This window comes from Ahaetulla prasina, chromosome 6 (genome assembly GCF_028640845.1).
Source record: "Ahaetulla prasina isolate Xishuangbanna chromosome 6, ASM2864084v1, whole genome shotgun sequence".
Lineage (NCBI taxonomy): Eukaryota > Metazoa > Chordata > Lepidosauria > Squamata > Colubridae > Ahaetulla > Ahaetulla prasina.
This window is the reverse complement of record NC_080544.1, coordinates 31,439,466-31,460,207: the sequence shown is the minus strand read 5'-3', so window position 1 is coordinate 31,460,207 and position 20,742 is coordinate 31,439,466. Positions and strand designations below refer to the sequence as shown.

Here is a 20,742-nt window from a genome sequence, read left to right as displayed (position 1 = left end):
CATTTCTCCTAGAAGCACGAAGCTGTAAACACCCAGCCTGAAGATGACGAATGGGGTTTCGTTGAAACGTCACCAAGACACTTCAAATTTTACGCAGGAGAAAACCCGAATAACCAAAGACCTGCACTCCCATATATGTATATACACACACACACACACACACACACACACACACACACACACATATACACATATGTGTGTCTCTGTGTGTTTTCTTTTCATTTTGATACACTTTTTAAAAATGTCTTGATTGTTTTACATTTTGCCCTTTTGGGGGAGGTTTTTTTAACTTTCTATTGAATAAAATAAAAAAAATAAGGGAAAAAAGAAATATGATAAGCAATCAGTAAAGGTTCTAATTAAGGTATGCCAGCCAACCTGGAAAATGATACAGAGGACACAAAGAAGGAAATCTATGATCCAACATCAAAGAAAGGAGGCTCAACAGATTATAAACTATGGTTCTATTTCACACAGTAGCAAAATAATGCTTAGGAACATCCAGTGCAGATAAAAATCCTGCATGAATGTAGAACCCTGGATACCCAACATGGTAAAAAAGGAATGAAAGAAGAATGGATAAAGTGATCCAAGATATTTAATCTGGCTTTTTTTAAAAATCCAAGGAACATGAAATATTGATACATCTGGATAATTGAGAAAGCCAAAGAATACTGGCGAGAAGTCAATATATGCTTTATTGATCCTAGTAGAAAGGCCTTTGATTGTGTCTATCTCATTAAGTTATAGAATGTCCTTAGAAAAATGGGATTTCCACAACATTACATTGACCTCATGAGAAACCTACCATATATAGAGACCATGAAGTCTCCTCTATAGACAGAATATGGTGAAACAGATTGGTTCCAGGTTGGCAAAGGAGTGAGACAAAACTGTATATTCTCCCCTTATTTAGATATTGAGGGAGGTGCTCATTGGCCTATGGGTACCCCAAGGAATGTAACCTTGACCATTATAAATAACTGATTCAAATATAAACTTACTAGTATAAGTGGGACAGCTTTACCACTGTATAAATGAAATCTTGATTCAGAAAGCAGATTAGAACCGACAATGGGGTTCCAACCCCAATGTATTAAATATTGTACTAAAGTATATTAACCATGTAAAACTTACAATATTCATGAATGTTTCGGGGTTCCCTTCTCTCTTTGTTCTTGACAGTTGTTTGGAATCATTGAACTCCAGAAGCAAAAGAGATATCATAAGAAACAAAAACATCTTCAGCATCTGTAAAATAGCAATATAGCTTATAGCATTACTGTACTAGTGCCATGCAGCTTTTAAAGGGTTAAGATTATAAATTGAAGCCAATGTGTTTTTGACGTTGACAGCAATGTTAAAATAAAAGTAAGTGAGTACCTTTTTTTACTATGCAGCTTTGAGGGCTTGAATCAGTTCCCACATTTGTTGTTTCACACAATATATGCCTTTCTGTTTAGTCAAACATATACAAGAGTATTTAATTCATTTGTTCATTTAATTGTTTAATTCACATAATCCTGAAATCATTTTTATTCGGACAAATTAGGATAATGCTATGGTAACAAGATGCATTACTGTATTGTATTCAGTAAAAACATGCAATACCTTCACATTACGCTATCTCATAAACATATCAGAAACCATTTCTTTTTTTAAAAAAATTAAACGAGAACAATGCAACCATTCTTTGGAAGCAGACAGCGAAAGAAAGGAACACTTGTAATTAGATGACAAAATAGTTTAAATAAAAGATTACAAAAGCTAAACTGAAGAGTGTCTATTTCAAAGGAACCGTGAATCCTGAAACTTGATTTATTTATTATTTTATTTTATTTTATTAAATTTTTATACATTTTATACATTTTATACATTGGACAGCAACTGACTAATACTCAAGGTTTTTTTTGTGTAAAACAGAGAATTTTGGTGTAAAACAACATGTGTCGTTGTCTGAGCCCTTATGAATGACACAAATATTCTGTGAGGGAAAGAACAATCTTGTGAACACCTTTTGCTATACACACATTTCTCTTTGCTGCTTAGGACTGAAGAACATCTGAATGATATTAAATGCTGTTATTATGTTCTCAGCATATAAGGGACTTTGACATACAATGGAAACCCTTCATGCCTGCATGAAAACAATAAAACTAGTTTAAAACACACGCCATTAATATGACTAAAAAACAGTGTAAAAGGAATTCTTACCACTCACTCCAAGGCTCTGCTGTTTATGAGGTGTTCCAGATCACAAAGGGTGGAGATATTTGTAGGTATTGGGCCTTGAAGGATATTGAAACATCATAGTATTTAGTGTTGCACCACAATTACATTCCAGGCTCTTCCAATTACTGTAACTAGCAGTTTGAAATTACTGTAACTAGCAGTTCGAAAGCACATAAAAAATACAAGTAGAAAAATTTTTACAAGAAGAGCTCTCCACTCCTCTGAATACAACAAAATACCTTATACCACCAGACTTGAAATCCTGGATTTAGAAAATTTAGAACTATGTCATCTCTGACATGACTTGAGTTTAATTCATAGAATCATCTATTACAATGTCCTTCCTGTCAAAGACTACTTCAGCTTCAATTGCAACAATACACGAGCACACAATAGATTTAAGCTTAATGTTAACCGCTCCAATCTTGATTGCAGAAAATATGACTTCAGTAACAGAGTTGTTAATGCCTGAAATACACTACCTGACTCTGTGGTCTCTTCTCAAAATCCCCAAATCTTCAACCAAAAACTGTCTACTATTGACCTCACCCCATTCCTAAGAGGTCTATAAGGGGCGTGCATAAGAGCACAAGAGAGCCTACCATTCCTGTCCTATTGTTCCCTTTCTTTATATTCAATTAATTTAGTTATTACATACTCATACTTATATATATACTTATATACTGTATAGTTATTTCATGCTTACGCTCATATATACTGTGTGACAAAAATAAATAAAAAAATAAAAAAATAGGGACCATTCTTTGGTGGGAAGGTAACAGTGTTCTGTGTGCCTTTAGCGTTGAGTCATGCTGGCCACATGACCACGGAGACGTCTTCAATTGAGTCTGTCATTTGCACCTCTATAACTGTCTGGTTCGGTTCTGCAACCCAACAAGAAAGACACAGACTTCAGAGGATAATTAGAACTGCAGAAAAAATAATTGCTACCAACCTGCCTTCCATTGAGGACCTGTATACTGCACGAATCAAGAAGAGGGCCGTGAAAATATTTACAGATCCCTCACATCCAGGACATAAACTGTTTCAACTCCTACCCTCAAAACGACGCTATAGAGCACTGCACACCAGAACAACAAGACAGAAGAACAGTTTTTTCCCGAAGGCCATCACTCTGCTTAACAAATAACTCCCTCAACACTGTCAAACTATTTACTAAATCTGCACTACTATTAATTTTCTCATCGTTCCCATCACCAATCTCTTTCCACTTATGACTGTATGACTGTAACTTTGTTGCTGGCAATCCTTATGATTTATATTGATATATTGACCATCATTTGTGTTGTAAATGTTGTACCTTGATGAACGTATCTTTTCTTTTATGTACACTGAGAGCATATGCACCAAGACAAATTCCTTGTGTGTCCAATCACACTTGGCCAATAAAAAAATCTATTCTATTCTATTCAGGCAGCGCTGGCTCTTCGGCTTTGAAATGGAGATGAGCACCGCCCCCTAGTCGGGAACGACTAGCACATCAGTGCGAGGAGAACCTTTACCTTTTTATAGTTATTTAGAGCAAGACAAAAATATATTCTTCTCTGCTGCATTTTTTTAACACCATACTTCCTGTATGTTCAAAATATTTTTTAAACATAAATAACCAACCCAGGTCCTTCATAAATAAGTGGAAATGGCATTCACTTAGTGAAAAATGTGAGACTCACACCCAAAAATATCAGTGAAATGATATGAAAAAGTGTCCGATGACTATGAGATCAAGGCCGATGAGTATCAAGAAAGCAATGTTCTGAAAAATCCATAACAGTCCTATGCAAGCTTTGTTGGATATTCTGTCTTTTTGCAAGACAGATGGAAGAGAGTTATTACAACATAACACTGGTGCTTTTAATAGACATGTTTAATTTCAGAACTACCTCCAATATCTCATTTGTTTTTTGATGCCCATCATCAAAGAGACACAATTGTCTGGGGATGTAGCAGAAATGACAAATTATAGTAAAGCCACATTTCTCTATTATTTGGGCTTGGAGGAACAAAGTAATCTAGCTGGACAAGAAGTGTGTGTGCTTTCTTGGGAAATTCATCCTGTAGGATTTCACTAGAGTTGTGACACTAAAGGCAAGGATAAGGAGTTTCAAGATCTTTCTTTGGGACCTTGGCTATTACCAGAGTCAGTGCCTCTTCCTGAAGTAGGGATGCAGTTAGGTTTTTTTAAAAAATTCATTTCTTCTTACTGGCCTTCTTTCATCATCTCTTCCTTTCCTGGGACATTTTAGAGGTCACCTTAGCCTTGCCTACCCTGTTTCCCCTAAAATAAGACATCCCTGATAATAAGCCCAATCGGGCTTTTGAGTGCATATGCTAAGATAAGTCCCTCTGAAAATGAGCCCTCCCCAAAAACAAGCCTGCCCCGAAAATATTTAAATTCATGCACAGCCTCTGGTGGCTCAGACTGCTAAGACAATCTGTTATTAACACAGCTGCTTGCAATTACTGCAGGTTCAAGTCCCACCAGGCCCAAGGTTGACTCAGCCTTCCATCCTTTATAAGGTAGGTAAAATGAGGACCCAGATTGTTGGGGGCAATAAGTTGACTTTGAATATAATATACAAATGGATGAAGACTATTGCTAACATAGTGTAAGCCGCCCTGAGTCTTCGGAGAAGGGCGGGATATAAATGCAAATTAACAAAAAACCAGTCAGTCCCCGCCATTTCCTCTGGTTAGGTTTAGTGAGACAGAGCTGGAAATCAAGTAAGATGGTAAGAGGAGCCCTGTCTTGCTCCACGTGCCCCAAAATAAGAAGACATCCCGAAAATAAGGCCATGCACTTATTTCGGGGTTCAAAAAAATATAAGACAGGGTCTTATTTTCAGGGAAACACAGTAGTAAATGCTCAGCCATGCAGCCACTTTTTCTCTCCTTCTTTCTTTCTTACTGTTAGAAAGGAAAGAGCAAACTCAGAACTTAATTTAGTTGTCTTTGAAATCTAGAATGGATGTCTTTGAACCCTAGACTGGATCATGAATCAGGATGGTAATGTGAGTCAATGATCGAGCACTGAGAAAACGAAGGAAGCAGCTACCTGGAGATTGGTGGGAAAACCAACAGCAATGTTGGTTGGATAGAATTTCTGAACTTGGAAGATGCTTTGGAATGGACATAGGCATGCTTGCCCTTCGGGAATGTTGCGCTCTTTCTAGTATGCACTTCACGGTTATATGATTCCAGTAATTGAATTTGAATTAAAAAGGCGTGATGCCATATGACAATATAAGGTTATTGCGTGATCTTATCTCCTCCTTAAAATTTCCATAATTATTTGAATTCAGAAGTGACGAATGAAATGTAGCTGAAAATAAATGATAACAATTTAGTTCGTGGCAATTTTTCTTAGCAAATTATACAGTTAACTTGACTTCAATAAATGATTTACACATTAATGCATTCATGTTTGGATTTTTTGTACTGATTCAGATTACTAACCTATTTTAGTTACTAATCTATGTTGGGTTAATAATATGTTGTGTCTTGTCCGCTCTCACCGCAGCCGGGGTCTGCTTATCTGCTCCCGAACACGGAGGAATGTATGCCTCCCGGCCCCAGTTCTGGCTCCATGCCCAGACAAGCTGCAGAGGAGGGGGCACCTCCCGGTCCCAGCCCTGGCTCCATGCCCAAGCAGGCTGCAGAGGAGGGAGCATCCCCCGGCCCCAGCCCTGGCTCCATGCCCAGGCAAACGGAGCAGCTAGACCCCTCCCCCTCCTCCACAGCATGTGAGCCTGAGGAAAGTTTACTTCCAACAACAGCTGATTGGAGTGACCCTCGCATCAGAAGATTGGATAGGCAGAGGCAACAGAAGGAAGGGAGGGGCAGGCCTTAATGAGTGCTGAGTCATGGAGCCACACCCCATCGCCTATATAAAGGATCTGCTTTCTGGCAGTCTCTGAGTCAGGCAAAGTCGAACTTATCTTGCTGAAGTCACTTACTGGTCTCCTGCCTGCTCTGAGGACTTTGCTAGGACTTTGGGCAGAGCTGCAGAGGCAAGCCTGATTCGGATTTCCCTGACCCGGCCGTCAGCGGAGGAGTGGGACACGACATAATAGAACAATGGGTTACATACGCAATTTTGACCTGTATTTATAATTTATGGCATTGCATTCAGATCGAGAGGGATAGCAATGACACTCTTATCTATACATCACACTTTAAAGGACGTATGGAAAAAAATGAAGTAGGCTCAAAAAAAAAAAACCTCCAGATTGACTAGGTAAAGTAAAGGTTCCCCTTGCACATACGTGCTAGTCGTTGCCAACTCTAGGGGGGGTGCTCATCTCCATTTCAAAGCCGAAGAGCCAGCGCTGTCTGAAGACATCTCCGTGGTCATGTGGCCAGCATGACTCAACGCCAAAGGCGCACGGAACGCTGTTATCTTCCCACCAAAGGTGGTCCCTATTTTTTCTACTTGCATTTTATGTGCTTTCGAAACTGCTAGGTTGGCAGAAGCTGGGACAAGTAACGGGAGCTCACCCCGTTACACGGCAGCACTAGGGATTCGAATCGCCGAGCTGCCGACCTTTCGATCGACAAGCTCAACGTCCTAGCCCCTGAGCCACCGCGTCCCCCCCAGATTGACTACAAGTCCATAAATCAATGGTAAATAGTTAAAAGATTTGGCACATTTAGCTTGTAAAAAAAAGTTAAGAAAAGATAGAAGTCTAAAGCTATTTAAACAATGGGTATGTGACCTTTTGGCTTGCCTGGCCCACACTGAGTGAGGAGGAATTGTCTTGGCGGCATATAAAATATATAATATAGTTAATGTATATAAATCAGATAATAACGTTAAAGGTTTGCAGTCCTGTGGGGCTGCATTACTAACTATCTGAGACCACATGTGGCTCATGGGTGACACATCTGATCTAAAGGCTTTGTATATTTGAGAAGGTAGTCCTGTTCTGTAAAGAAGCCAAGGACAGAACAAGAACCAATGGACTATTGGGTCTTTTCCCGTGTAAGGTTGAGAGTATCTTGGTGACGTTTCGACGAGGTCTCACTCATCATCTTCAGGCTGGTGTCTTCGGCTTCATGCTTCTCGAGCAAAGAGTGGTCGGAGCTGCCATCTCTCTATAAATACTGGTGGGGAGGTGGGGAAATGGCAGCTCCGACCACTCTTTGCTTGAGAAGCACGAAGCCGAAGACACCAGTCTGAAGATGATGAGTGAGACCTCGTCGAAACGTCACCAAGATACTCTCAACCTTATACGGGAAAAGACCCGAAAATGCCAAGACCTACATACATACATGTATGTATGTATGTATGTATGTATAAGGAGCCACTTTACAAATGTTTTTATTTATTTATTTATTTATTTGTAAAATTTATTTTGCCAGATGGTATCGCTGGGTGGCTTACAGACTACAGTATTAAAATGTTGTACTCCTTCCAGTATTCACTTGGCAGTGGTGTGTTCCCAAAAATTGGGAGTCTTTCAATTAAGAAAGCATGATGCAATTTGATGCAATAAGGTTACTGCATGTTCTTAACATCTCCTTAACGCCTCCATAATGATTTGAATGCAATAATGAGGAACCCAATGTAACTGAAAATAAATGCTAACTATCCAATTCATGGCAACTCCCCACAGCAACTTATACATCTAACTTGACTTTAATGAATGATTTGATGATTAAGAAAAAATAGAGGTCTACAACCATCTAATGCAGGGGTGTCAAACTAGATTTCTTTGAGGGCTGGATCAGCATTGTAGTTCTCCTCCATGGGCTGGCCGGGGGGTGGGTGGGTGGGAAAGAACGGATGCCTCCTGCAGCACCCTGCTGGCCAAAATGGGGCGTAGGGATGGCAGAGTGCTGCAGGAGGTCATCCACCAAAAATGGGGCATGGAGGGCAAGCGTGGGAGCCCCCTGTACCCCGTTGTGGCTACCAGAGGCCCCCACGGGACAGGTAGCTGCTATCTCCAGGCTGGCCCCACAGGCCAAATTTAAGCACGGGCCGGATATAGCCTGCAGTTTGACACCTCTCATCTAACACTTTGTAATGCTTTGTATGTTTGAGGGGATAGTCGTCTTCTGCCCCGAAACCAAGGATGCTGAATAACTAATGGGCTGAAATGAAAAGAAACAGTAAGAGAAATATCTTTATGGTAATTACTGAAATCCAGTGTGGTCTACAGATAAGGTGTTGAACCAGAAGCAGAGAATGCTAGGCTCTCATCCTCACTTAAGCATGAAAGTCAGACAGGCAAGGACATTGTTAAAATCTATACACAGACACTTCACTTTTGAAAATCTAGCTTAATTCCAGCATTTGGTCTATTTAGAAAGGTGAACCCTCCAACAAGCAGGCTGATTTTTTTTTTTTAAAAAAAATCATGTTGTATAGCAGTAGCACTTATATACCGCTTGTATTCACTTCAGGGTGTTTACAGCTGAGGTGGGTTTCAACAGGTTCTGACCAGTTCTGGAGAATCAGTAGTGGAAATTTTGAGTAGTTCAGAAAACTGATAAATACCACTTCTGACTGGCCATGCCCCCATATATTCTCTGCCTCCCGAGTTCCAGCTGATCGGGACAAAATGCAGTAACCTTCTCCTGGAGTGGGGAGGGAATGGAGATTTTACAGTATCCTTCCCCTGCCATGCCCAACAAGCCATGCCATGCTACGCCCACTGAACCGGTAGTAAAAAAAATTGAAACCCACCACTGGTTTATAGCCCTTTCTAAGTGGTTTACAGACCCAACAAATTGCCCCCAACAATCTGGGTCCTCATTTTATTGACTTCAGAAGGATGGAAGGCTAAGTCAACCTTGAGTCAGTGAGATTTGAACTGCCAAATTGTAGGCAGGCAGCAGAAGTAACCTGCACTACTGCATTCTAACCACTGTGCCACCATGGCTTTGACTTCAAGTGTTGCTCTTGGCTTCCGTAGCAGCATGGCCAATTGAGAAGTCAGAGGAAGTGACTGACCAGTCTTGCTGGACAGGCCAAAGCATCAATGCAGCAAACACTGACATGAATACATTAAAAATGCCCAACATCATTGAGTTACCTGCATTCCACAGTCACTCAAATGCTTGTGCTACTGCTGAAAATTCAATATCTCAAAAGAGTAACCATAAATGACAAGGAATCCAATAGAAACTACCACTGCACCACATGTCATGATATCATAGGGCCGTAATAGCTCAGGCTGTTAGAAGCCTGTTATTAGAACAATTACTGCAGGTTCAAGCCCGGCCCGAGGTTGACTCAGCCTTCCATCCTTTATAAGGTAGGTAAAATGAGGACCCAGATTGTTGGGGGGGCAATAAGTTGACTTTGTAAATATACAAATAGAATGAGACTATTGCCTTATACACTATAAGCCGCCCTGAGTCTTCGGAGAAGGGCGGGATATAAATGTAAATAAAAAAAAAATCATCACACAAATGTTGCAAATAAGCAATTGTGCACTTATTTAAACAATGACCTCATGGCATGCATGATGTCACATACCTTCCTTTGGATTTCCTGCCTACAGCACCTCAATTGGCAGATCTTTTTAGATCTCATGATGTCGGAGTTGCAAGAACAAATTTTCTCACTAAGCTAGGGAGATGCTCCCCACAGTGTATAATAGATGAATGGCTGCAGAAGCTGATGCAGATTTAGCTAAACTGACTGCTTTGATTAAAGACAAAAACGCACATACTTTTGTTTCTATTTGGAAACTGCTTCTGGACTTTGAAACTACTTCAAGATGGGAAAAAATGACCCTTTGACTTTGGGTTTTACCAATTAGATAGATTTGTGGTTATAGGCTACTTTATCCTATTAGGTAAAAGTAAAAAGTTAAGGTTTGATGTTATTATCTTATTCTACTGCACCAAAGGGAAGTCAAAACCTTTTCTTTCTTTTTTCCCTTTTTTTCTACACTTTTTCCTTCTTTTTCCCCTCCCTTATCTTTCCTATTATTTTCTTTTGCATTTTTGTATCTTATATCATTATTATTTTTTTTAATCTAGGGAAATGCAAAGGGTGTTCCTGTGCAATGACAACATCCACAAACCTCAAGGCAAATCTTATAGCCTCTATGAACTGATGCTGAGTTTCCCCAACCTAACGTTCTCCAAATGTGTTAGGCAACTCTGATAGATTCCCGGCGTGGTAGTACTCACATATCTGGGGCTGCCAGGTATAGGAAAGAGAACATGGGAATTGTTGAATGTAAGTATTAGATTGCATTTATGCCTACCGTGTTGAGATTTTTCTCATTGAAACCACCAACCAGAAAAAGAGCTTGCTTGCAGATCATGCTTACTGGTTGGTAACTGTACATTCGGGCCAGCTGCGCTCTCAGTTTGGGGCTCAGCAAGCAGAATTCTTTTGTGCCAAATATAATCTATAAACAAATCGCAAAGAAGGTTCACATTTTGAATATTAATTAGACACATTTCTAAGATCAGTTTGTTGCTCTAATTCAGACACGCTGAGGATTCTGAGGATTCTGAACTTGCTTCTGAATTTCTTTCTGTGTTTGTTGAGCACGATCAAGGGAGAGATACAGTAAGTGCAAGAATGAAGGCAAATATACATGTTCCAGGATAAAGTTGCAAGATCGAATCCAAGTCACTCACCGGGAGTATGACAACTCTTAAAAAAGCATTTACTATAAGACAAACAGATGGGGAATAAAAGCATGGAGACCATGCCCACAAATCAAAGCTCTTCTCCTTTTTAAGTACTCATGCCATCTATGAATATACAAAAGAGGAGGGCTTCAATCTCACAGTTGCAGCTGCCATCTTGACTTTTTAAATCCCACCCTTGATCTCTCAGTATACTACAGCAACAACTTTTTCTCCTTAACTTTTCTGGACTGTGGTGCAAAAAAGAGATCTAGCAAACAAAATGGAAGCTACACTCTTCCCCCTACCCCCCACTCCACTGTCTTTTGGACATGATCAGTATCAAATCCAGCTCCTTCCTTAGCCTAATTCTATCAGATCCAAATTGACCAAGCCTACCTCAGACCTGCCAAGCCATCTAAATCAAAGAATAGAAGTCTCCCTCACAAGGGCAGCCCTAACACATGGATTACAATAGAGTGAAACCCCATCTTTCCATCCTTGGTCAGGAACATTCACGATTATCCCAACCTTTTTCCATCTTCTCACAGTTGATGACCTCAACTTTCCATCTCCTTAACAATGAACCTCTCTGGGAAGGAAATGGGTTATATATGTATAATTGTATGAATATTAAATATTTATAATTGGAATAATGAAATTTAGGGAAAATATGTGGAATTATATAAAAAAGGAATAGAAAATTGGATTTATATATATATAAGTGAATTGTAGTGTAGTATGGTACCATTTGGCTAAACTGATAAAAAAAAGAAATTGAAGACGATATATGTAAATCTGCTGAATACTAAATATTTATAGTTGGAATAATGGAATATAGGGAAAATATTTGAAATTATATTGTGAAACGAGAGTACTGGGAGAATATTTGAATAAGATAATTTAGAATTAGGTTTAGATTTTAGAAAAATGATTGATTTCAATTTAAAGGGTTTCAATTTGAAAAAATTAAAGAGAAGAGTCGAAAAAGAAAAATTGATTAAGGTTAGAGATTAGGGCGAATGGTAATATTGTTTATATATTAGAAGAAATAGAAGGAAAATAAAACAAAAAATTAGAAAGAATTTTAGGGCAAAAAATGAAATATATAAAATAGTATTGGAGAAAACGAAAAGTAGTACAAATTTTGACTCGGCCAATATTCTGTTCATAAAAAATGTTTGTTTGTATATGTATTTTTTTTAAAAAAATCTTTTATAAAAAAAAACAATGAACCTCCCCAAATTTGCCTAACAATAAATACAACCAGGGGAGGTGTGAAAAAAACCTTTCATTTATATTGTTACAACAACTGCATCTTCAAGTTTCATCCTACTGTTTTCATTTGTGTTTACTGTAGTCTTTGAATTTATAAGATTTTTTACAAGAGACGTGTACAATACGATTATCCTAAACAGAGATGTGATGGCAAAACGTTTAGGAAACCTTGCTATTAACTGAGGCCTAACAACCATTGCAATCAATGTGGGTTTTTTTCTCAGTATTGTACTCTATACTTCTCAATTTTCCATAACAAGCCAGGATGTTATAAGCACGATACTGAGTTGCAGCCTTGACCATTTTTGTGGGCTCTGCTGGTAATAAAGACAATGCTGGTGATTGACACTTTGCTTTGCCAGGAACCTCTTCTTTGAATTAGGCCAAGGTTTCTCAAGTTTGCCCACTTTAAGATGTGCAAACTTCAATTCCCAGAAAATCCCAGACAACATAAGATGCCCACACATCTTAAAGTGGGCAAACCCGAAATTAGACAAAATAGAATGATTCCATCAGGCTTAGCACTGCTCATCATTCATGATGGATGTATATTTTATGATGATTATGATCATGATTTATCACTTGTTGCTTGTATCTTCACTGAGAGCTTATGCACTGGAGACAAATTCCTTGTATGTCCAATCACTTGGCTAATAAAGAATTCTGTTCTGTTCTGTTCTGTTCTGTTCTGTTCTGTGCTGTGCTGCGCTGCCCTGCCCTGCGCTGCCCTAATCTATCCTAGCTTACCCTATCTTACCTTACCCTACCCTACCCTACCCTACTCTACTCTGCTCTATTCCCATCCCAGTAGTGACTAAGAAAACAACAGGGCTTGCAAACATACCTTGAATAATATATCTGGCAAACGTATGGTTTGCACCACCATATATTGCAGAACAATATATCTGGCAAACGTATGGTTTGCTGAAGTGTATATGCAGGGCCCAAGGCAAAAAACATCTTGACCTTAGCAGCCAGTAGTGGTATTACATCATGAGGGCCTCTGGTGTCTCAACAGACTAATGCAGTCTGTTATTAACACAGCTGCTTGCAATTACTGCAAGTTCAAGTCCCACTAGGTCCAAGGTTGACTCAGCCTTCCCTCCTTTATAAGGTAGGTAAAATGAGGACCCAGATTGTTGGGGGCAATAAAAGTTGACTTTGTATATAATATACAAATGGATGAGACTATTGCTTAACACAATGTAAGCCGCCCTGAGTCTTCGGAGAAGGGCGGGATATAAATTCAAATTTTAAAAAAAATGCTACAAGGGCTGGAGATAAAGGTTTCAGTTAGTATACTTTAATCAGATTTTTAATGAAATAAATGTAGGCAGATTGAAGATTACATTTTCAATTAAGCTTGACTCATATGATAGAATTTTCTTAGCAACAACACAGTGTCTTGCCCTTGGTTTGTTCCAGAAAGTGCTTTTCACCTTCCAGATCAACTTTACAGCTTTGGTATTTCTTGGGTCTTCTTTTTTAAGTTTAAAATCATACCAGGTCAGTTAAGTTCTCCCACCCAGCTAGGTGTTGTAAGTAGATATTTATTTAAAAATCAAGTTAGTAAAGAATTATAACGAATGCAATAAATTAAAAGCAATTTCTGTAAGAGAGGGGCTTTCTCATGAGCAACAACTCTGCATATGAATGGTTTTATTTTCAACTGAGTAATTATTGGTTACATACAGTATAAATTAAAAGACACTTCAATATGGGAATTGGAAAGGCCTCTTTCTTAAATGTATTGAAAGGATCTCTGTGGATTCCAATTCACTTACAAAGGTAAGATATTTTCATTTATGAAACACTTATCCTTTTTGTAAGAGTCTTATATCTGAAGTCACATAAGCACAGATCTCCAAAATAGACAACTACAAGGACTGGGGTGAATTCAGATATTTGATTGACACTTTTAGGATTGGCCCACCTCACTTAATCCAGCAGAAGCAATATGCTGTGGACTCAATTGAATTGGCACGGTCTAGGACAAGAGCCTTTTCTGCCATGGCACATTGGACATCTTGCCATTGGAGGGGAGGTATGTCCCCAATTTTGGCCTTCCAGAAGGGCATTAAAACTTTGGCACAGCAAGGGACTTCCTGTTTGGCGTCGCGGCAACACAGTCGGGATAGCAGGGCTCGTGAAACCCTGGCTGATACCTCTTCATTGGGGGGCCCTAAAAGGCCAAATTCATGCTGGAGGGGTGACAAAGAAAGAAGGGATTTCTTGCTGATTGTGGAAGAGCGGCAGCTCTTCTGCTTGAACAGAGGCACCATCCTAACCAACAAAGAAGAGAAACTGCCATTATGGCTGACTGAAGCTGGAGCAACTGAAGAAAAAAATGAGCAGGAGTGGTTTGTGAACAGTGGATTGGATCTGGGTGAGATGATTTTCAACTTTTTTTCAGAGACCAATTTTAAACAAAATAATTTCTGAAAGAATCCAAAGGGTGGAGAAAGTTGCGAACTAACACATGGAGATAAACTATAGACCCAAAAGAGAAATGAAACCTTAACAGAAAAATATGAAGTTTTAAAAGACTGAACTGGAATTTGCTTTGTTATAAAAAGTTACTTAAATCTGCTGGAAATATTGTCTGATTGTTGAAATAATTTATATAAAGAAAAATGGCTTTCCCCCCCCCCCACTTTGTATTGAACTTTGACAATCAACTGGTAGCCTCATTTTGGTATTGAAAATTAGAGCTGTATCACCATCTACTGACCAAAGAAGATACCATATTGATATAGGTCTAGAAAAGACTTGAAAAAGAGTTGCAGGGGGGAGGATCTGGCCCATGGCACGGCTGAAGAACTACTCGCGGCCTGGGAACTGGCCGCGGCTGGGGCTCTGGACCGTGTCGTGCCTTTGCGGCCTCTGACCCGGCGTAGGTCTCAACCAGCTCCTTGGTTCTCCGAGGAGCTGAGGGAGATGAAATGCTGGAGAAGACGCCTAGAGAGTGCCTGGAGATCCAGCCATTCAGAAGCTGACCGAACACTAGTTAGGTCATATAGTAGGACCTATCTAGTGGCATTGAGGGAAGCGAGGCCTTTATATGTCTCCTCCCTCATTGCGTCGGCAGATAACCGCCGGGCCGCCCTGTTTCGGGTGACCCACTCTCTCCTTTATTAGGAAGAGCGGGAGGACCCCTTACAAGGGCGGGCCGAGGAGTTTAGTGGTTATCTATACGATAAAATCGTTCAGCTCCGGGACGGGTTTGATCAAGATTGGGTAGATCCAGGTGAGAGGTCAGAGACTCGTCTTGTTGAGACTGTTTGGGATGAATTTGACACTGTGACTCCTGAGGACATGGACAGGCTGTTGGGGAGGTTGAATGCCACCACATGTTTACTGGACCCGTGCCCCTCCTGGCTGGTGCTGGCCACTCAGGAGGTGACACGAGGCTGGCTCCGGGGGATTATAAATGCTTCTTTGTTGGAAGGCGTTTTCCCTGCTGCCTTGAAAGAGGCGGTGGTGGCTCCTCAAGAAGCCTTCCCTGGACCCAGCTGTTTTAGGAAATTATCGTCCGGTCTCCAACTGTTGTTTTGTGGCGAAGGTTGTAGAGAGCGTGGTGGCACGTCAACTACCCCGATACCTGGAGGAAACTGTCTATCTAGACCCGTTCCAGTCTGGCTTTCGGCCCGGATACAGTACGGAGACGGCTTTGGTTGCGTTGGTTGACGATCTCTGGAGGGCCAGGGCCAGGGGTTATTCCTCAGCCCTGGTCCTATTAGACCTCTCAGCGGCTTTTGATACATCGACCATGGTATCCTGCTGCACCGGCTGGAGAGTTTGGGAGTGGGAGGCACCGTTTATCGGTGGTTCTCCTCCTATCTCTCTGATCGGTCGCAGAGGGTGTTGGCAGGGGGGCAGAGATCAACCGCGAGGCGCCTCATGTGTGGGGTGCCACAGGGGTCGATTCTCTCGCCTCTCCTGTTCAACATCTACATGAAGCTGCTGGGTGAGATCATCAGTGATTTTGGGGTGAGGTACCAACTGTACGCTGATGATATGCAGCTGTACTTCTCCACCCCGGGCCACCCCAACGAAGCGGTTGAAGTACTGTCCCGGTGTCTGGAAGCTGTACGGGTCTGGATGGGGAGAAACAGGCTCAAGCTCAATCCCTCCAAGACGGAGTGGCTGTGGATGCCGGCACCCCGGTACAGTCAGCTGCAGATGCGGCTGACTGTTGGGGGCGAGTCATTGGCCCCGATGGAAAGGGTGCGCAACTTGGGCGTTCTCCTGGATGGGCGGTTGTCTTTCGAAGATCATTTGACGACCGTCTCCAGGAGGGCATTTTATCAGGTCCGCCTGATTCGCCAGTTGCGGCCCTTCCTAAACCGGGATGCCCTATGCACGGTCACTTATGCTCTGGTTACCTCTCGCTTGGATTACTGCAATGCTCTCTACATGGGGCTCCCCTTGAAGAGCACCCGGAGGCTTCAGTTGGTTCAGAATGCAACTGCGTGGGTGATAGAGGGAGCCAGTCGTGGCTCCCATGTAACACCGCTCCTGCGCAGACTGCACTGGCTACCTGTGGTCTTTCGGGTGCACTTCAAGGTTTGGTTACTACCTTCAAAGCGCTCCATGGCTTAGGACCGGGTTACTTACAGGACCGCCTACTGCTACCGATTGCCTCCCACCGACCCGTGCGCTCTCACAGAGAGGGACTCCTCAGAGTGCCGTCCGCCAAACAATGTCGGCTGCGGCCCTCAGAGGAAGGGCCTTCTCTGTGGGGGCCCCCACCCTCTGGAATGAACTTTCCCCAGGACTACGACAACTTCCTGACCTTCGGACCTTTCGCCACGAGTTGAAGACCTACCTATTCATTCGCGCAGGACTGGCATAGAAATTTTATAAATAAATTTTTAGCAGTTTTAAGGTTTTGATTTAATTTGGGGTTTTTTATATTTTAATAGTTTTAATCTGGCCTGATGTTTAATAAGATTTTTATTATGGTTTTTACTCTATATATTGTGTTGTTTTTTACTCTGGCTGTGAACCGCCCTGAGTCGTTCGGGAGAAGGGCGGTATAAAAGTCTAAATAAACATAAACATAAACAAACATAGGAATTGTCCTTGAAACTGAACATCTGATTTTGTGAATTAATGAGTTATGGGAAACTCAGTGGGCCATTGTGGATTATAAATACTATTTGATAGAATATTCTATGAGGCGAAAGGAGGGAAAAAAACATTAAGCAAGACTTATAAACTTAAATAACTCAGAGGGAGTAAAACAGCAGACTTCGATGATTACAAACATTATGGATTTTGAGGAACAGTTCAGGGACTGAGCAAATTCTTTTAGCATTGACTTTTTGACGTTCTTGAAAACTTGGGACACTGTGACTTGGATGGATTATTGAATAACTTTTAGCAAACTAAATAAAGTAAAATGTTACAACAAGAAGAAATAAATATACCCAAATGGAAATACTATTAATGCTTCAAAATATCAAGGAATCTATGATAAGGAATCATAGGGAGATGATGGAACTGACACACGATATGGATTGGAGATCGGGAAATCACCAACAAATGATAATGGATGATGAACAAAAAATTCAAATGATAGAGGAGAATTCAGAAGGAGCAGAAGAAAGAAGAAAGAAGAAAGAAGAGGAGAGAAACCAACAAATGACTCAAGTCAATAAAAATATAGAGGAAACAGTAAAAACAGAACAGAAAAATGATTTTTTAAGAGGCCAAAATGTAGAAGAAAGTGAAAAGAAAAATTCCTTAGCAGAGACCAAAGAGGTTCTGATGGGTATCTTAGAGAGCAGAGAGCAAGATGAGGAGGCAGAGAAGACATTAAGATTAAACATGAGCTATATAGAGGGATACAAGATCCCAAGGGAGGAGCAAGGGAGACTGATCAAAAAGTCACTAAGAGTTGAAATACTAAAAAGGGCAAGAGATGATGGATAGATATAAAATACATCTTAATATGGAATTTATTTTATTAAAGGCTAAAAAATAGAGCTACAAATTAAAAATTGGGGAAATGTTATTATACATATTATTATATGATAGAAACTATTATAGTTAATACATATAAGTAAATGTTAGAAGTCAAGATTACTATTATGGAGGCTTAAAAAGAAAAAAAATAAGGGATGATGGATAGATATATAATACCTCTTATTATGGGAATTGTTATATTAGAGGCTAGTAATAAGACATAGAAGGTAGAAATTGATAAACACTATTTTATATATGGCCACAAAATAGAATACATTATAATTACAATGTATATGTAAATCTGAGAAGCTGAAAGATTATTATTATGTATATTTAATTAATATCATCGTTATCAAGATTTTGTATAATATAAATTGACCCAGACAATGTACTGTTCACCAAATATTTTGAAGGGGGGGAAAACACTTGGCATTGTTGGTTGGCTTGGGTCCCTGATGTGTTGGAGATGGCTGGTGGATTAATAGGAAAGACCCCATTTCCATATTGTTTTTGATCAGAGTTTTCTAGATTTTTATCTAATTCTTGTTAATTTAATGCTTGTATATTTATGGTTTTATTATAAGCCATGCAGACTCACTTTGAATAGTGAGATGAGCAACATATAAACTTAATAGGAAGGAAGGAAGGAAGGAAGGAAGGAAGGAAGGAAGGAAGGAAGGAAGGAAGGAAGGAAGGAAGGAAGGAAGGAAGGAAGGATAAAGGAAAAGGGGGGTAGGGATGCAAGGGAAAACATTTCTCCAACTTTTTTGCTCTTGGGTTGTAATTGTTGAACCATGGTCAACTGTTCTATTTTATGCAACAGTTGATGAGATTTATGGATTAACATTGATTCTACAAACAGATAGATGATAGCATAGGTTCTCCTGCTTCAGCAGGATGTTGGACTAGAAGACCTCCAAGGCCCCTTCCAGCTCTATTCTACTCTAATTCTAATATTACAGCAATGAAGCAACCTCCAGCAAACACCAGGAAGGGGGATGGACTAAATATTCTCAAACATATTTTCTAATACTTCCATTCTGTAATTCTGTGAAGTTAATTTTTAGAATAGAATAGAATAGAATTTTTATTGGCCAAGTGTGATTGGACACACAAGGAATTTGTCTTGGTGCATATGCTCTCAGTGTACATAAAAGAAAAGATACGTTCATCAAGGTACAACATTTACAACACAATTGATGGTCAATATATCAATATAAATCATAAGGATTGCCAGCAACAAGTTATAGTCATACAGTCATAAATGGAAGGAGATTGGTGATGGGAACTATGAGAAGATTAATAGTAGTGCAGATTCAGTAAATAGTTTGACAGTGTTGATGGAATTATTTGTTTAGCAGAGTGATGGCCTTCGGGAAAAAACTGTTCTTGTGTCTAGTTGTTCTGGTGTGCAGTGCTCTATAGCGTAATTATAGCGTTTTGATATCTAGTATAGACTTTTTGCACAACAGTGATTATGCTCTATTTCTTGATTCTCACCAGTAGAGATTTCAGATGTCACCAACAATACACAAAGTGGATAATAGCACCAAACTTCATTCTCAACGTACCTGTACTGCAACCTTGTGAATGGCAGACAAAATAGAGATGTTCCTGTCCCCTTTTCTGAAGAATAAAGTTTATTGTGGCAGAAAGGTCATATATCCCAATTTCATGAAAACTGAAACCAAACAAGTGTAACTGAGTATGATGAGAATTCTTAGTTCTTAATTCCATGTATTGATTCTTTTCCTAAATTATTAGTTAGTGGTATTTAACAAACAAAATATCAAAATCAGCATCCCTTAGTGATTTTATACATTTGCCCAGGAAAAGAGGAAAAACAGAAATATCTTAGGTTCATTTGGTTCTACTCTACAATAAAACGTATAGCTAAAATAAAACTTCCAGCATACTAAGACTTAGGCATGCATGTTGATCTGATATAAACAGTAACTTCGATCTTAATTCAAGGTTCAAATTAACTTCAGTAGTTAATTCCATTCAGTGCATGCATGCAGAAGACTGCTGAATTACCAAACCAGTGTGAAGATATCCAGTTTGAAGAAATGTTATTCAATCTAATGCAAAAACAATTTAGTACTTCAATAATAAATTTGATGGTAGGTTACTTGATTTAGAAATACAGTATGTCCCACAAATTCAACAGAATTGTTTGAAAACCAGAGAACAACCATTGAACTTAGACATACACTGTAATATTTATTCATTCATTCATTCATTCATTCATTTATTTATTTATTTATTTATTTATTTATTTATTTATTTATTTATTTATTTATTTTGTCACATTATATATAAACACATATAATGAAAGAAAAACAATAGGACAGGAACGGTAGGCACTTTTGTGCACTTATGCACACCCCTTATTGTGTGCCACTTATGCACTTATGTGCCACTTATGCATGCTGACTGTTAGACAAGATAGAAACCAAGGCTATAATTAAAGGTAGATTTGGAGAAATCTTTTCCTGTAATGTCAATTAATTGATTCCTTAGACTCACCTCCTATTCCCTTTCGTTCTCATTATTATGCTGTTTTTCTCGATGCCAGCAAATTAATGAGTGTGAGAGGAATGGATACTGGAAGGCCCAATTTTTCAGTTGCTTCTCCAACCTTACAAA

At 39.7% G+C, this 20,742-nt stretch overlaps 1 protein-coding gene across 4 annotated transcripts in view; it reads right to left on the bottom strand.

Moving 5' to 3' along the window:
• Positions 1 to 20,742, bottom strand: part of LOC131200665 (lipase member M-like) — a 43,068-nt gene that overhangs the window by 20,717 nt on the left and 1,609 nt on the right. Inside the window, exons 1-6 of one of the 4 annotated variants that reach the window (XM_058187776.1) lie at positions 19,665 to 19,720; positions 10,473 to 10,619; positions 2,939 to 3,116; positions 2,215 to 2,288; positions 1,384 to 1,455; positions 1,138 to 1,251 (exon numbers count right to left, since the gene is read on the bottom strand). In XM_058187776.1, the coding sequence (XP_058043759.1) occupies positions 1,138 to 1,251 (114 nt within the window). In that variant the 5' untranslated portion in view covers positions 1,384 to 1,455; positions 2,215 to 2,288; positions 2,939 to 3,116; positions 10,473 to 10,619; positions 19,665 to 19,720. Of the gene's footprint in view, positions 1 to 1,137; positions 1,252 to 1,383; positions 1,456 to 2,214; positions 2,289 to 2,938; positions 3,117 to 5,305; positions 5,330 to 10,472; positions 10,620 to 19,664; positions 19,721 to 20,742 lie in introns of those variants that run through there. The other 3 variants (XM_058187775.1, XM_058187778.1, XM_058187777.1) reach the window with 3 other exon arrangements.